Source organism: Neodiprion virginianus, chromosome 3, assembly GCF_021901495.1.
Source record: "Neodiprion virginianus isolate iyNeoVirg1 chromosome 3, iyNeoVirg1.1, whole genome shotgun sequence".
In the NCBI taxonomy this organism is placed as follows: domain Eukaryota; kingdom Metazoa; phylum Arthropoda; class Insecta; order Hymenoptera; family Diprionidae; genus Neodiprion; species Neodiprion virginianus.
The window spans coordinates 28,274,041-28,286,797 of record NC_060879.1 but is presented as its reverse complement, the minus strand read 5'-3'; the positions used below and the strand labels follow the sequence as shown (position 1 = coordinate 28,286,797).

The 12,757-nt window shown below is 34.9% G+C and overlaps 2 protein-coding genes across 6 annotated transcripts; one reads left to right on the top strand and one right to left on the bottom strand.

Moving 5' to 3' along the window:
• The first annotated feature begins 134 nt into the window (after positions 1-134).
• On the top strand, positions 135-3,753 carry LOC124300265 (uncharacterized). Of its 4 annotated transcripts, none has more exons than XM_046754154.1 (8): positions 135-719; positions 1,070-1,248; positions 1,406-1,518; positions 1,676-2,143; positions 2,374-2,431; positions 2,581-2,755; positions 2,890-3,061; positions 3,200-3,753. In XM_046754154.1, the coding sequence occupies exons 1-8, from the start codon at positions 402-404 to the stop codon at positions 3,463-3,465; spliced, it is 1,749 nt and encodes a 582-aa protein (XP_046610110.1). In that variant the 5' UTR covers positions 135-401; the 3' UTR covers positions 3,466-3,753. The 4 variants fall into 4 exon arrangements, with proteins under 4 accessions (XP_046610110.1, XP_046610112.1, XP_046610111.1 ...); XM_046754156.1 differs by having other exon boundaries at positions 136-719; positions 1,676-2,035; XM_046754155.1 differs by having other exon boundaries at positions 136-719; positions 1,676-2,035; positions 2,371-2,431.
• LOC124300260 (striatin) lies at positions 3,551-12,684 on the bottom strand. Of its 2 annotated transcripts, XM_046754144.1 has the most exons (11): positions 12,119-12,684; positions 10,597-10,700; positions 9,965-10,144; positions 9,270-9,456; positions 7,955-8,116; positions 7,685-7,793; positions 7,473-7,606; positions 7,089-7,267; positions 6,615-6,952; positions 5,205-5,516; positions 3,551-5,093 (listed from the first exon to the last, which is right to left on the bottom strand). In XM_046754144.1, the coding sequence occupies exons 1-11, from the start codon at positions 12,410-12,412 to the stop codon at positions 4,924-4,926; spliced, it is 2,169 nt and encodes a 722-aa protein (XP_046610100.1). In that variant the 5' UTR covers positions 12,413-12,684; the 3' UTR covers positions 3,551-4,923. The 2 variants fall into 2 exon arrangements, with proteins under 2 accessions (XP_046610100.1, XP_046610101.1); XM_046754145.1 differs by lacking the exon at positions 10,597-10,700 and having other exon boundaries at positions 12,119-12,385.
• Positions 12,685-12,757: the final 73 nt, after the last annotated feature.

Sequence of the window (12,757 nt, the reverse complement as noted above, 5' to 3'; positions counted from 1 at the left end):
AGCGTAAAAAAAACGCACATCGAAAATAACATTTCCTGCATGATCGATGTATACAATTATAATTTTTACAACGATTTCCAGCTATAATCATGTTTAACATAGGTTATTGCATTAACAAAACTGTGCCTCGTGAATGCTTGTATATATGTACCGTTAATTCAAAGTTATAAGCTCGCGGCGCACCCTTGAAATGTGTATACCCGATTTTTGAACAAATCAAATTTCCGTAGCCATGATGTATGCTTTCCAAATAGCTTGTGTTCCGTGATGGGCCAAAACACGATCTGTGTATGCAAGGTTTTTTTTACACAAACTCGAAAATCTGACCCAATCGTTATCACTGTTAGATGTACGGTAACAAAACGTCATTATCGATTCGAGTTTTAAGCTTATTTTGAAGCATGCGCGTTTTCTCAGCTTACACTACTCGTAGTTCAGTCATGTTTTATCAAGTTCTACGTATTCTCCTGAGTTTTGTAACAATTTTCTATTGTGTTAACGGTGAAAATGTACCGCAAAAAAATGATAAACGCGGAGATATCGACTTACAAATGTGCGTCGAAAGCTTTGATGTCCATAAGAACAAGATCATCAGGACTGAGGATTCTCAAGAAATGGGGGCCAAGTACATTAATGAGATAGACTTGGATTCCCGAAAAGAGTGTCTCAGACTTTGTTGCGAAACTGAGCAATGCGATGTTTTCGTTTTCGAAGATAAGGTATAATTTAATACTACTCTATTCTACTACCTACCAATTAATTCAACTGCTCCATCCTGCGGATAGTGATTATCATCAATCTGGAAAAAATTCACGTTCTGCATTTAGAAATCAGTTTCTTTCTAAAGTGGTCGTTTATTATCTATGTAATATACATTAATTATGTTCTGTATTACCAAAATATTTTGGAACGTGTAGCAATCATTATGCTATGATCATAAATTTCTTGAATTGTCAGTGGTTTATAAATCATAAATGGGACAAATTTTGTTGTTTCTGTATCAAAACGGTGAGGCACAACCATGGCACGCTGGGGCATGTACTCATATCCAAATTTCTCATCAATTCAGAGACCAGGAAGCTGTTATCTTTTCCATTGTGGACCACCCGATGACTTCAAGTGTAAGTTTACGAGTCATGCTAACTATACCAGCGCAGTCCTCACTGTGAATCTTAATTCCCGAAATACTGTTGAACTCGAAGAACAAATTCGAAGAACACAGCAAGATCATGATCTTCAATCTCTGAGGTATACAGAAACAGCTATAAATTTTCCAGTTCAGAAATTTACCACACTCCATTACACTTCAAAATGTTGTAATACAAAATGAATCATGTAGTCTTGATTGATATTTTTATACATATTTCTGGGAAACTAACTGATTTTGTTCATTTTAATTTAACAGAAAGTTAGCAGACAACTCACCTGCAGAATATTCGGTTCTGGAACCCACTGCATCTGTAGTTACTGAAGTATCAAAAATAGTCATTTTAACAACAGCTGCCTCAATTAAACCAGGTAAGCTTTCATCATTGTAATCTGCAATGAAATCTTTCAACTTTTAACAGTGTAAAATAGTGATATTTAATTAATACATTTATACACCTTGCATAATTCATATTTACAAAGTGCAATTTGATAAAAAGAAAATCTGCAACGTAATTTTTGTAATTAGTATGCAGCCGAAATCAATTTGAATGTCGCACTTCTGGAGATTGCATTGCTATATATAATGCATGTGACGGTATACCACAATGTGCTGACGGTTCCGATGAAGCAGCGGAATTGGGATGTCCCACTAAGAAACCATCGATGCCACCACCGGTTGCAATCCAACAACAAACTTTATCAGCACCAGCTAATTCAGCAAACTATCAGCCATCGATACAGCGTCACAAACCTTATGATGCTGCATATGGGCATCAAGAGAAAGATTCCAGACCCTGGCAGCTGTCGGGTCATCAACTAGCTCCACAGCAAGAAAGAATACAATACCCTCAGCAAGTTGTTATTTCACAACCGCAAGTAAATTTAGGTTCGCAAAGATATCAGTGGGAATATCAACCCTTATATGAACAAAATAATGGAAATTTCAATTCGATCAATTCATTTCGTGGACCAAGCAACACTAATCCTTACGAGCGTAAGTTCAATGTCATTTTTACAACAGATAAAAGCGACTAAAAATTTGCCAGAAAATTTTGACAATTAATTCCATAACTAGATCTTAGAGACCTAGATACATGATAGTCGTAAGTTATACAGAATCCTTGTTGAAAGCTCGTCTTCGTTCAAATATTTGCATTCTGCCAGAGTCTTCAAAATTTATCCACACAATTTCTGCAAAGATTTGTGATCTTGTATTTACAGCAGAACAGTCACATATATTCAACCACAAAGGGCCGGGAGTCATTGGTGAAGGTGGTGATGGGTATGTCGAACAAATTGTATCAATATAAATTGTGTATAAGATAAATTAATCTCTACCATTAAAATGTTTTATTTTAAATAATGCTAAATGCTAAGATTTGACATCTTCGATTGGAAAAGCTAACTTTGTATATATTCTGTTTTTCTTAGAGGCGCTTATATAGATCAAAATCGACAATATGCTCCATACTATCCTCCGGATAATGGAAATTGGCAGGAAGGTCAGCCACAACAGCCACCTTCGATACTGCCAACGCAACAAAATAGTCCATCTCTGATACCAAAATTACAGCCTCAAGTTACAAACAAGCCTCCGCTATGCAAAGTAATAGTATAGCCTTTGATTTTTACTCTGACTATGACTAGTGTAAATTTTATTTACTCTGCATTGAATTTGCCAACATGAAATTGATGTTTGTAATTTAATATGAGATTTTCGAACTATAATGTGTATTTTAGGATGATAAAAAGCAAGGTAAAACTCCACCAATAACAAATGTGGTGCAATCGAGTAAATCTATGGGGCAGAAGAATTCGATTATTCCAAAAGCAAAAACTGAAATAGATGACAGCGTGACCTCTGAAAATGACGAGACACACCACAATACAGTAAAGACAGCTAAACCACACAGTATGTGTTACAAATTTTTCTACAGATATTACACAAATTGCCTAAATTTTTTCTACAAACTTTGAATAGTGTTGTCGGATTTTCAAAGTTTTGTGTATACTTTATCAAGTGTTTCTCCTTATTTTCACGTATTTACAGAACACACAGAGACAAAGATCTTTGTCGAGCAGTCAAATGAAGAAACAAAAGGTCACTTGATTATGGACCGTCTCCAAGACAGTAATGAGGACAGAGATCTGAGACCAAAGGGTGCAGTAATATCATTAGCTCTTGGATTAACAACAACCGCGTTGATGGCTGCCTTGATAGCTTGTCGATTAAGAATGGTTAGACGACGAGGCCGGCGTGGTCATGGACCATATGCGCATGATGCTGATTACTTAGTGAACGGAATGTACCTTTGAATAAATCTTAATTAAGGTATGAGATTAGGATATTGGGTAAATGCGAAAATGTATTAAAATGATTGGATGATCTTTATACATTCGATTGACGTATTATAGATATATTATCTGTTACAATAAATTCTTTTTCAAGAAGATACAATAATGGTTCACCTACATTCCCAGTTAGTTTCTCACCGAGCCACATTTGCAATTTAATGGAGAGACTTCATTTGGTCACTTCAATATGTACTGTTCGACGAGAGTTCTCCAAAGTTCACAGAACTCCATAAGTTGAAAATTTTCATATGACAGTCAGAAAAACTGAGAGTTCACTTGTTGATAATAATCCTTCAGATTTATTATTGTAGCTCGCGCTTACAGATGCGAATGGGTTAAATACAATATATTACAGTGAAACACACAGTTATAATTTATTGTTATTAATAATATTATGACTATAATATTATAATTAACTTATGAATTATTATTACCATATGCTGACCTCAACTGATACAGAAGGTAGCACAAGACTGTAACGGGAGATTTTCAGCAGAGCTTGAGACAACACTATCATATTATCATAATAATCCTCAGTAGCTGTGCAGCAGTAACTGTGATTTCAGTAATAAATAGTTAACATAAGGATAAATATTATGCTACCGCGGCAGTGCGCTCCCTGGATTTACGATGCGGAAGGGGTTTTTCTAAACATTAGGTCTATTAATTAATTAATTACATTCTACACAGGGGATCCCCTTCCTCCCGTACGTTGCAAATCCGCTCAACCCTTCAAGCTCGCATGACGTATTATCGTCTGGCAAATTACATCTGCTACCATCTGCTCTCGCGTGACATTGAAGGTCACAGAGCAATATGATCGACTGCAAGTTTGATTTCTTCGCCACTTGACCATCATCAGACATAAGTGCCGGCCCAGGAGTTTCAGAGAGAAATTGATTTTTTTAATTTATCAATCCGAAGAAAAGTACATAAAACTTGATTATTTCATAATTACAAAATAACGTGTGAAGTCCAATTTTGGTCTTCTTTCTTGTTTCAAGTCCAACAATCATGATCTGCATTACATCAATACTACAACTTGTGGCAGTTCGTCTGGATCAATAGACTACCGTGGTATTAAAATATTAATTACAATCAAATGGTCTATATGTATGTATATTACGCTTTGACGGCAGGATTCAGCAATGTTTAAACGTCCTCCGTTGCTGAAGGGTTAAGACGATCACCAACAAATAGCGTTTACATTTTAAATTATTTGAATAAAATATGATGGATAATAATTTCCTATAATATGAGTATCGGAATATGCATTTTGATACATTTATACTGTTCTCATTGGGTAGTTTGATAAAAAATAAAATAAAATTGGAAGTGGTACATACAGGTAAAACTATTTAAAAAGAACATGAGTACAAAACCGTTCTGCTATAATAAAGGTAAAAGTTGCATCTGAATTCAGACATACACCTTTGCAAGAGCATCAGCCCCAGCACTAGCAATAAACTGTCGCGAAGGATGAAAAGCTACGTCTAAGATACTTTCATCAAACTTCTTGCGATGTGCCGTTATATCTTGAACACAAGTTTTGTTATCCATGTTCCATAACCGTATACTGCAATCATGACCTAAAATAAAATTAAAAATATTGTTTGCATTCTCGCATTCTAACTTTTCTCTCGGGTTAAAAAAATATATTGAAAGAAAACAGCTTTGTATTTGATTATGAGTAAACTTACTTCCAGAAAGTAGATACAGGCCATTGGGGTCAACAGCGAGACTCGTAACAGCACCTAAATGAGCCACCATTGCATAGGCCAACGTAGCTGAACGATGGTCATAAAACCGAAGATGTCTGTCTTCATGCGCTGCCACAACTAACGGTAGTGTGGGATGCGCAACAACACGGTTGACTCCCTTAATTCCATTTACTTCAAGTCGTGCCACTATAGCTGCTGTTTCTGTGTCGAATACTGCACATACTCTTTCATAAGCCACTACTAACTTATTTGGTTCATCTCTGATAAAATCAACTGAAGTAGGGATCCCATCTGTGAAAAGTAAAAGCATGTTTTTTTTTATACTGTTAGGTAGAGATCATGCACAGGCTAATTTCTACAATAGTATATTGAGTGACGAGAAACGAAAGTTGGCGATTGCCACGAATGTGAAGTTTCCGCCTGAGTAACGCAAGGGCGGCAATCACAGGAGTTGCGATTGCCAACTTTTTGCCCGAGTCGTACACAACAGTTTTTATAACAAGTGAATGAAATGTGGTCGCGCCCTACGTGGTTGTTTTTGTAGGACACAAATAGTCAATTTTTTCTCCCTAAGGACAAAAGTGAAACAATTATGAACTATGCATGTGCAAACCTATCTTTACAACACTGAGATGAAATTGCCTACTTTCATCCCGCTAAACTACTATGCAAAGTCCCGGTTTTCATGTACGTGTATTAAAAAGATTTTTTAACGTTCTCTTGGGCCAAAAAAAAAAAAAACATAAAGATAAACCAACACAAAACCACTGTTTTGGCGTTCTACTCAATGGGTATTTCTTAGCGAAAATAGAGTATTCAGAACTTGTTTTCAATATCGTCTTAAGAACGGTCTTTTTTCGAGAATCTTCTCAAACCATGCCGGTCATTTTTTGCAACTGTCTTATTTACACCAAACGTAACTCATTCATTCAAAAAAATATGACTATGAACTGTAATACTTTACGTATTAGCTACGGATTTTCAGTTAATAGTGACATTGCTTAAAATAAAATGTCGATTTCAGAACCTTTCACGTCACCGTCATCAACTCATTATGCAGATGTCGAAATATCGTAACGTGTACCATCAGTGTAACGTACCATCGTTGGGTGAAAAATATTTGGTAAATATAAGGCAGTTTAAAAAGATGAGTAGCATGTTTAAGGAACATTTCCGAAAAAAATAAACAATTTTTCCGGTATCGAAGAAAGAAGCTCTCAATATTTGTTCTTTTCGCTAACGAATGCCCATTCAGTGAAACATCGAGACACGTTTTGGCCCAAGAACATTTCGTCAAATTTTTCTTTGTTGAAATTCGCCTGTCCTTGACTTTGGGAGTAACAAACGAAGCTATTGAGAGCTATATGTGTGAAAAGAAGATATATTAACCTTGTTCAGAAGTATAAGTGTTTAAAAGAGGAACTTTGCTCTGTGGACTCCAAAGTTTTACGGATCCATCGGCACTAACAGAGAGTAGTTGGGATCGTGGATGATACATGCTCAATCCCCATACTGCATCAGTATGCCCTGTCAGAGTTCCACTAAGGACGCTTGGATCATATGAATCATAAGGATCTATATTGGCCGATGGAAGTGTCCAGCAGTGTATATTGCCATCTAAACCGCCACTGTAGCAATGCTCGCCAGAACTACTCATAGCAAGACACAATACAGGTCCTGTATGCGACCTGAATGTATATAGAGGTTCCACGTCTAACGATGCTGATCTGTAATATGAAATCTTATGTAAAATTTATGAACTTTATTAGTCGATCAAATTCATTCAATTATTGTGCTGTATTTAATGATTTACTTATTAGCCATAATTTTCGCTTTGAAATATTTACTTAGTTCAATACATACTTTTTTGCTGGAACAGTTTTGTAGACATTCCACAATTTAAGCGTGTGATCGTCACTAGCAGTGATAAGTACAGGATCAGTGGGATGGAAGACCAGAGCTCTTACACCATCAAAATGTGAACGAAGCGTATACTTTGCCCTCCATGTTCTTCTAAACGCTTCTTCTGTAGTCGCAGCCATCTGTATTAATGAGAAAGACTAATGGCAAATTCGATTTACAGAAATAGTGTGAATTGAATGCAGATTCCCTAGCTTTCAACCAATGGAAAGACAAGAAGACTAGGGGTACTGCACTTGATTTCTGCAATTTCTAATCTATATTAAAGTACATAAGGCAGTATTTTCAAATCGGGTATTTTATGCATCTTTTTGGTAACAATCTTACATCATATGCAACTTCAGCATCATTGTTCACTGTTAATTGAGCTAATTCACCCAAACCCAACGAAGAATCTAGGCCCTCTTCATCAGGACATAGAGCACGCCTTGCATCTTGTTGGAACCCCATACTTGTTGAATCTGAAATTAAAATCGTATGTAAATATTTTTATAAAAAAACTTTAAATAATTTTGTTCTCCAATTTTCCTTATACTAACTCCAATCAGTAGTATCGCCTTGTGATTCCTCAGATTCTGTCAGCTGGTTAAGTTCATTCAATACTTCTTCTGCTTCAGCATCCACATCTTCTCCAAGTATCATGGATGTCTAAATGCAATTGACAGGCAATTAGTGAATCAGTAAAATGTATCAGATTGTAAAAACTAAAACCGCTTAAGACTAAAAACGTCTTTCTATGAGTCCTCAATTTCACAAGTATAAACAAGATTAATTTTTTTTTAACCCGTTACTGGCTATGCATTTCTTACTTTGTTTGGCTTCGTATCTGAATTAGTTTCGTATATTTCTTCTTCAACATCTCCCTCCTCTTCTTCCATGTCAATATCGGTGTGAGCTAGAAACTCGAAATTTGCCATCACAGCAGCTTCAGTATCAAGAATCATAGCTTCAGCTAGAGGTGTTGGATGTGCCTAAAACGGTAAATATTTCATATCAAGTACAGTGACTGTATGATTACCGTTGTACGTCTTATGTGTGATAGTTAGTGCCATTTCATATGTATTTCAATACTGAAAACTATGCATTATCAAACCAGTTCGTTATTACCCTATTCATTGAATATTCGTATCAGAAGTTTCAGAGACTTTCGATTCACCACAATCAAAAGATCATAATTCCATAGCAATTTGCCCTGTTGCTCTTGTAACTATAGAAATAGTTACCATTGAAAACTTTTGAATTTCCTTGAAAAATAGGAAATAATGAGAAGACCAATGTTAGAAACATCCATGAAATGAAGAAACTTTCACAAATTATTAAATAACAATTAAAAAACGATTGTAAAAAAAAGTATTTATATTTATGAAGCAATGTATCAATGAATCACAAAGACTATTGGTGGGCTCTAATTGGATAAATTTACATCCAAAATTTACGTTAACTAGTTTAACACCAAGCTATTACTATCCAACTCTGAAATTATGCAAATGGTATTTGGAAGCCACTTTTATCCATCTCAACAGAAAACATCAGTATGTAAGTTTCAGGTCAGCAGCCATTGCATATTAACGCTAATTTTCATTATTGTTTCATTGCGTTTCATTGCTTTTGATGATAGCTGAACCTACCAATAATGTCGTATTTCCATTTAAGACACGATTAAAAATAAAAAAATTTTAACATACAAAGCGTTGTTCTCATTTGGACAAAGTTATTTGCACATACTGTCACTGATTTCAGTGATTTCAAGAAAGATTATCATATGACTTTAGCGGACCGTTCGGAGTTTTAGTGTATGAACAAACTAGTTAAATCTCTCATTAATTCATGAAAACATATACAGATTACGAATAGATTAAAATAAATAATTTATGGACAAAACTAAAGAGATAAATTCTGCGAAAATGCTTGCAGTATTATCCATCACCAGTAAGTAACTGTATATTGGAAACTCAAAAAAAGAACATTGAATGCTTTTTCGAAATTGTGTTTAAAATTGGTTACTTGATAATGTATACTTTTCAACTGTTTTCCAACAAAGTTTTTGGTTTGAATATAAGCAATGGTAAGCTATGACGAGTAGAAATTTTACTGTAAGTAAATAAGTAATACACTACTGTTTACCTCTCGCTTTTTAAAAGGGGGACGTCGGTCTTGATTGTCGATAGCTCTCTTGTTTGACTCATTGCCATTGAGCGCAGGTGTATTCAGATCATCTGAGTCTGTATTATTATTCAATCCAAGAAGTGACCGAACTCTATTTGACCGGACATCTATAATAGTGTCTGTGTAACCAATTTCTTGCAAGTACCTGTAATATAACGAGGTGTGACTAGTATGTATTATCAATACACTATAAATATGTAAAACAGCAAAACTTGAGCTTTGGTGCAAAAAAATATTGTTATAGGTACTGTAATAAAATTTCATGATGATTGCAGTGGACATGCTGAGCCATGCTGATAGAAAAAAATGAAAGCATACTACTAACAACACCATAGAAAGTTCTAAATATTTTTATGTAACATATCAGTAACTTCATTAGCAGAAGGAAAAAAACAGTTGGTCATTTTTTCGAATGTGATGTAAACAATTAGAGCTGTTATTGCGATGAAATGGGTATCACTTATCCCTTATTTGTAATTAGAATAAGGTCACTATGGATATGTATTGGCCCTAGATATATCGCTATGCAAGTTTCAAGCTACAATCATTCTATGGCTGAAGCAGCACCAAAACCAACTGTTGCTTTATAATATAAAAATATCGAATTTCCTATATTTATAACAAAATGACAATACGACGTGAAACATACTTACTGTCTCAGAAGCTGTCGGCCCTGCCTCCAGCTTATATTGCTAACAGAAGTAAATGGAGTCTCACCATCCCCTCCACCACCATCAGACCCACCGCAAGTACTTCCCTCGTCGTAAATGGGTGGCTTTATGTCTCCTTGTACCACGAGGTCGGTACCATACTTTAATTTGTGATATTTTGCCCTAGTTTTTTAAAGAATAACTATTTATTCAATTTATTTGAAATGAAGTTGAAAAGACGTATTGAATAAATGATAAATCTGACACTATGTGAGATGTTCTTATAATTGCAGCACATATTGTACCTTGATTATTTATAATTGAAAAATATTTAAACGTATTTTATTACAAAGTACAATTCATAAGAAATTTGCTAATATAAAAATTATCTATTACTTGAACATTGACATCCATATATTGAAACATATTGAATGAAAACTTAAAAAATTGTGTCTTTTATAAGGATTGATAATGAAACAGAAATCAGGAAAAAATGTCATTTCAAAGCATTATACCCCCACAAAAAATATCAGTCTGATTTTAATTTGGTTATACATCAGAATTTATAACATTGGTAATGATTCATTACTTTATCTCTAATGGCGAACTTTGACATTCTATTCATTTAAATTTACCTTTCTTGCTTTAGTACGTATTCCAACATTTTTATCCGTCGTACCAAGTCATTTTTTAAATTTTCTTGCCCCTTTCTTTCACCTTGTAGAAAGGCTATTCGGGCCTGTAAATTAAACATCCCAATAAAATTTCCTGGTAGGGTAGTCAATCAAATCTTAAGTCTATGAAAATCTATATAACATTTTTCTAACAGAAGTTATGTTATAAAGCCGATGTTAGAAAAAACGCCCCATGAAGGTATCAAATTTTTATTTCATTGTAAAATTCATAGCCAAAGTTAGCAGCCGCAAGTGCAAAGGTTGATGAAGATGATCCAGTAAGACTCAACAATCAAAAGATCATTGAATTTCACGAATAGCTAATTGATTTACAAAAGTATAGACATCAAATTATTGAAAATTGCTATCTCTGAAAAGTTCCACATGTTTCGCTGTTAACTCTGGCTTCTGCTTCACTGCTACATTATCCCCTTACCAATTTTCATTGCAACAAAGTAATGAAGAACCTGAAATTTTATTAAAAAGTATGCTTATTTGAAATGCAAAGTTCAATAAGCCAGCTGTTTAATGAAAATATTGTCAGAAATATTGCGAATATTGATAATTGTGGCAGATGTGACTTGCTAAGCATCTTGTGTATAGATCTGTACGAATGAATTAGCAAAAATTAATAGTTCAATTGCCAAACAGTTCATGATGTTAATAATTGTTCGTATACTCTTATTCTAACTTCTAAAGCATACTGTCACATAATTCGTTAATATTTTTCTGAATAGGTATTTAGAAGGAAAATTGATTTGAATAACTAACGCCCAGAGAATGTATCTGTGTTATTATCATTAAATATGCTGTATTATTTGAAATGCACATGCGTTTACTAGTGTTTGAATGATATAAAATTAACTAGTGAGTGATTGTTACTGATGGTTAACATTGATACTTCGATTAAATTGCATCTGTTTGTGAATTAGTGACATGTAAAGAAACTTTATTCGTTACATTGAGAGGTGTTGTCAAGTTAAATATTGTAACCATATTTGCATTACTTCTTGCAAGTAAAAATTCAATAATTACATTTCGCAGACTATCAGTGTCTCCAATGATTACACGTAGATCATGTGATATTGAAATTTGTTATTCTAGTAAATTTCATTCTATTATGAATCAGATAAATTAATAAAATGGATATGGATATCAAATGTTATGAATTTGTTAAAACACGTTTGATGTAATAAAATTTACGAAAATTATTGTATGGATACGTTGTAAATCAAATTTTGACACTTGACATCCGTTTGATATGTGACTGAAGTGTAAAAATTTTTCTGCAGTGTGCACAGTGTCATGAAACAAATCGTGCTACGAACTGTTTCGAACCTATTTGATATCAGAGCGACGACCGTCTTTGGCAGGCTTTTTATACAAGTGGGCAAATAGGAAAATCATAAGGTATGAAGGCAATGTAAACACCTGCGATATATATTGGAATGTACTGACAAGTGAACAATGAATTCAGACAGACCTGAAATTCAGCTCTGTCGACTTCCCACTGGGATCTTTCGAGTTCGAAACGGGCCCATTCGTGCTGAATGAAATGCAGGATGCCTGGTATTGAATATTGCGGCCTTTGGTCACCATTGCTGCCGTCGCTACTTTGGGGCTTGTAGGACGTGTTCGCCCCGACTGCCAAGTTACCTAATTGTTCGTCATGACGGTCATGACCCATCAAAGTACCGCTGCTTTTATACTCCATTCTAATTCTAGGCTCCATAGTGACGACTTTAGCGTAAATTTGACTGGGCACCTTCATTTCCATGACATGGCAGCCATTACAGCAACTTCTTTCTTTCCTTCCCTACGAGCTGAGAGATTGACGTTCGATTCTATTCTACCTTTGCTTTGTTTGGTAATCGACGAACTAGGCTTACTGCACATGAATATGCAGCACATACGGTTTTCACAACAATTTATAACTCTCTATGTTTTTACACGGCTTCAATACAATTATTTACTGTCATTAATTCAGTCAAGTTAACCGAATAGTACGTCACTTGACGAGGTGCCTGTGATCGGACTACACAATGATACCAACCTCCACCCGATGAAAACAAATTTTGTCCGTTAAAAAATCGGCAACAAGACGTGCAACGGCTGCCTCAGA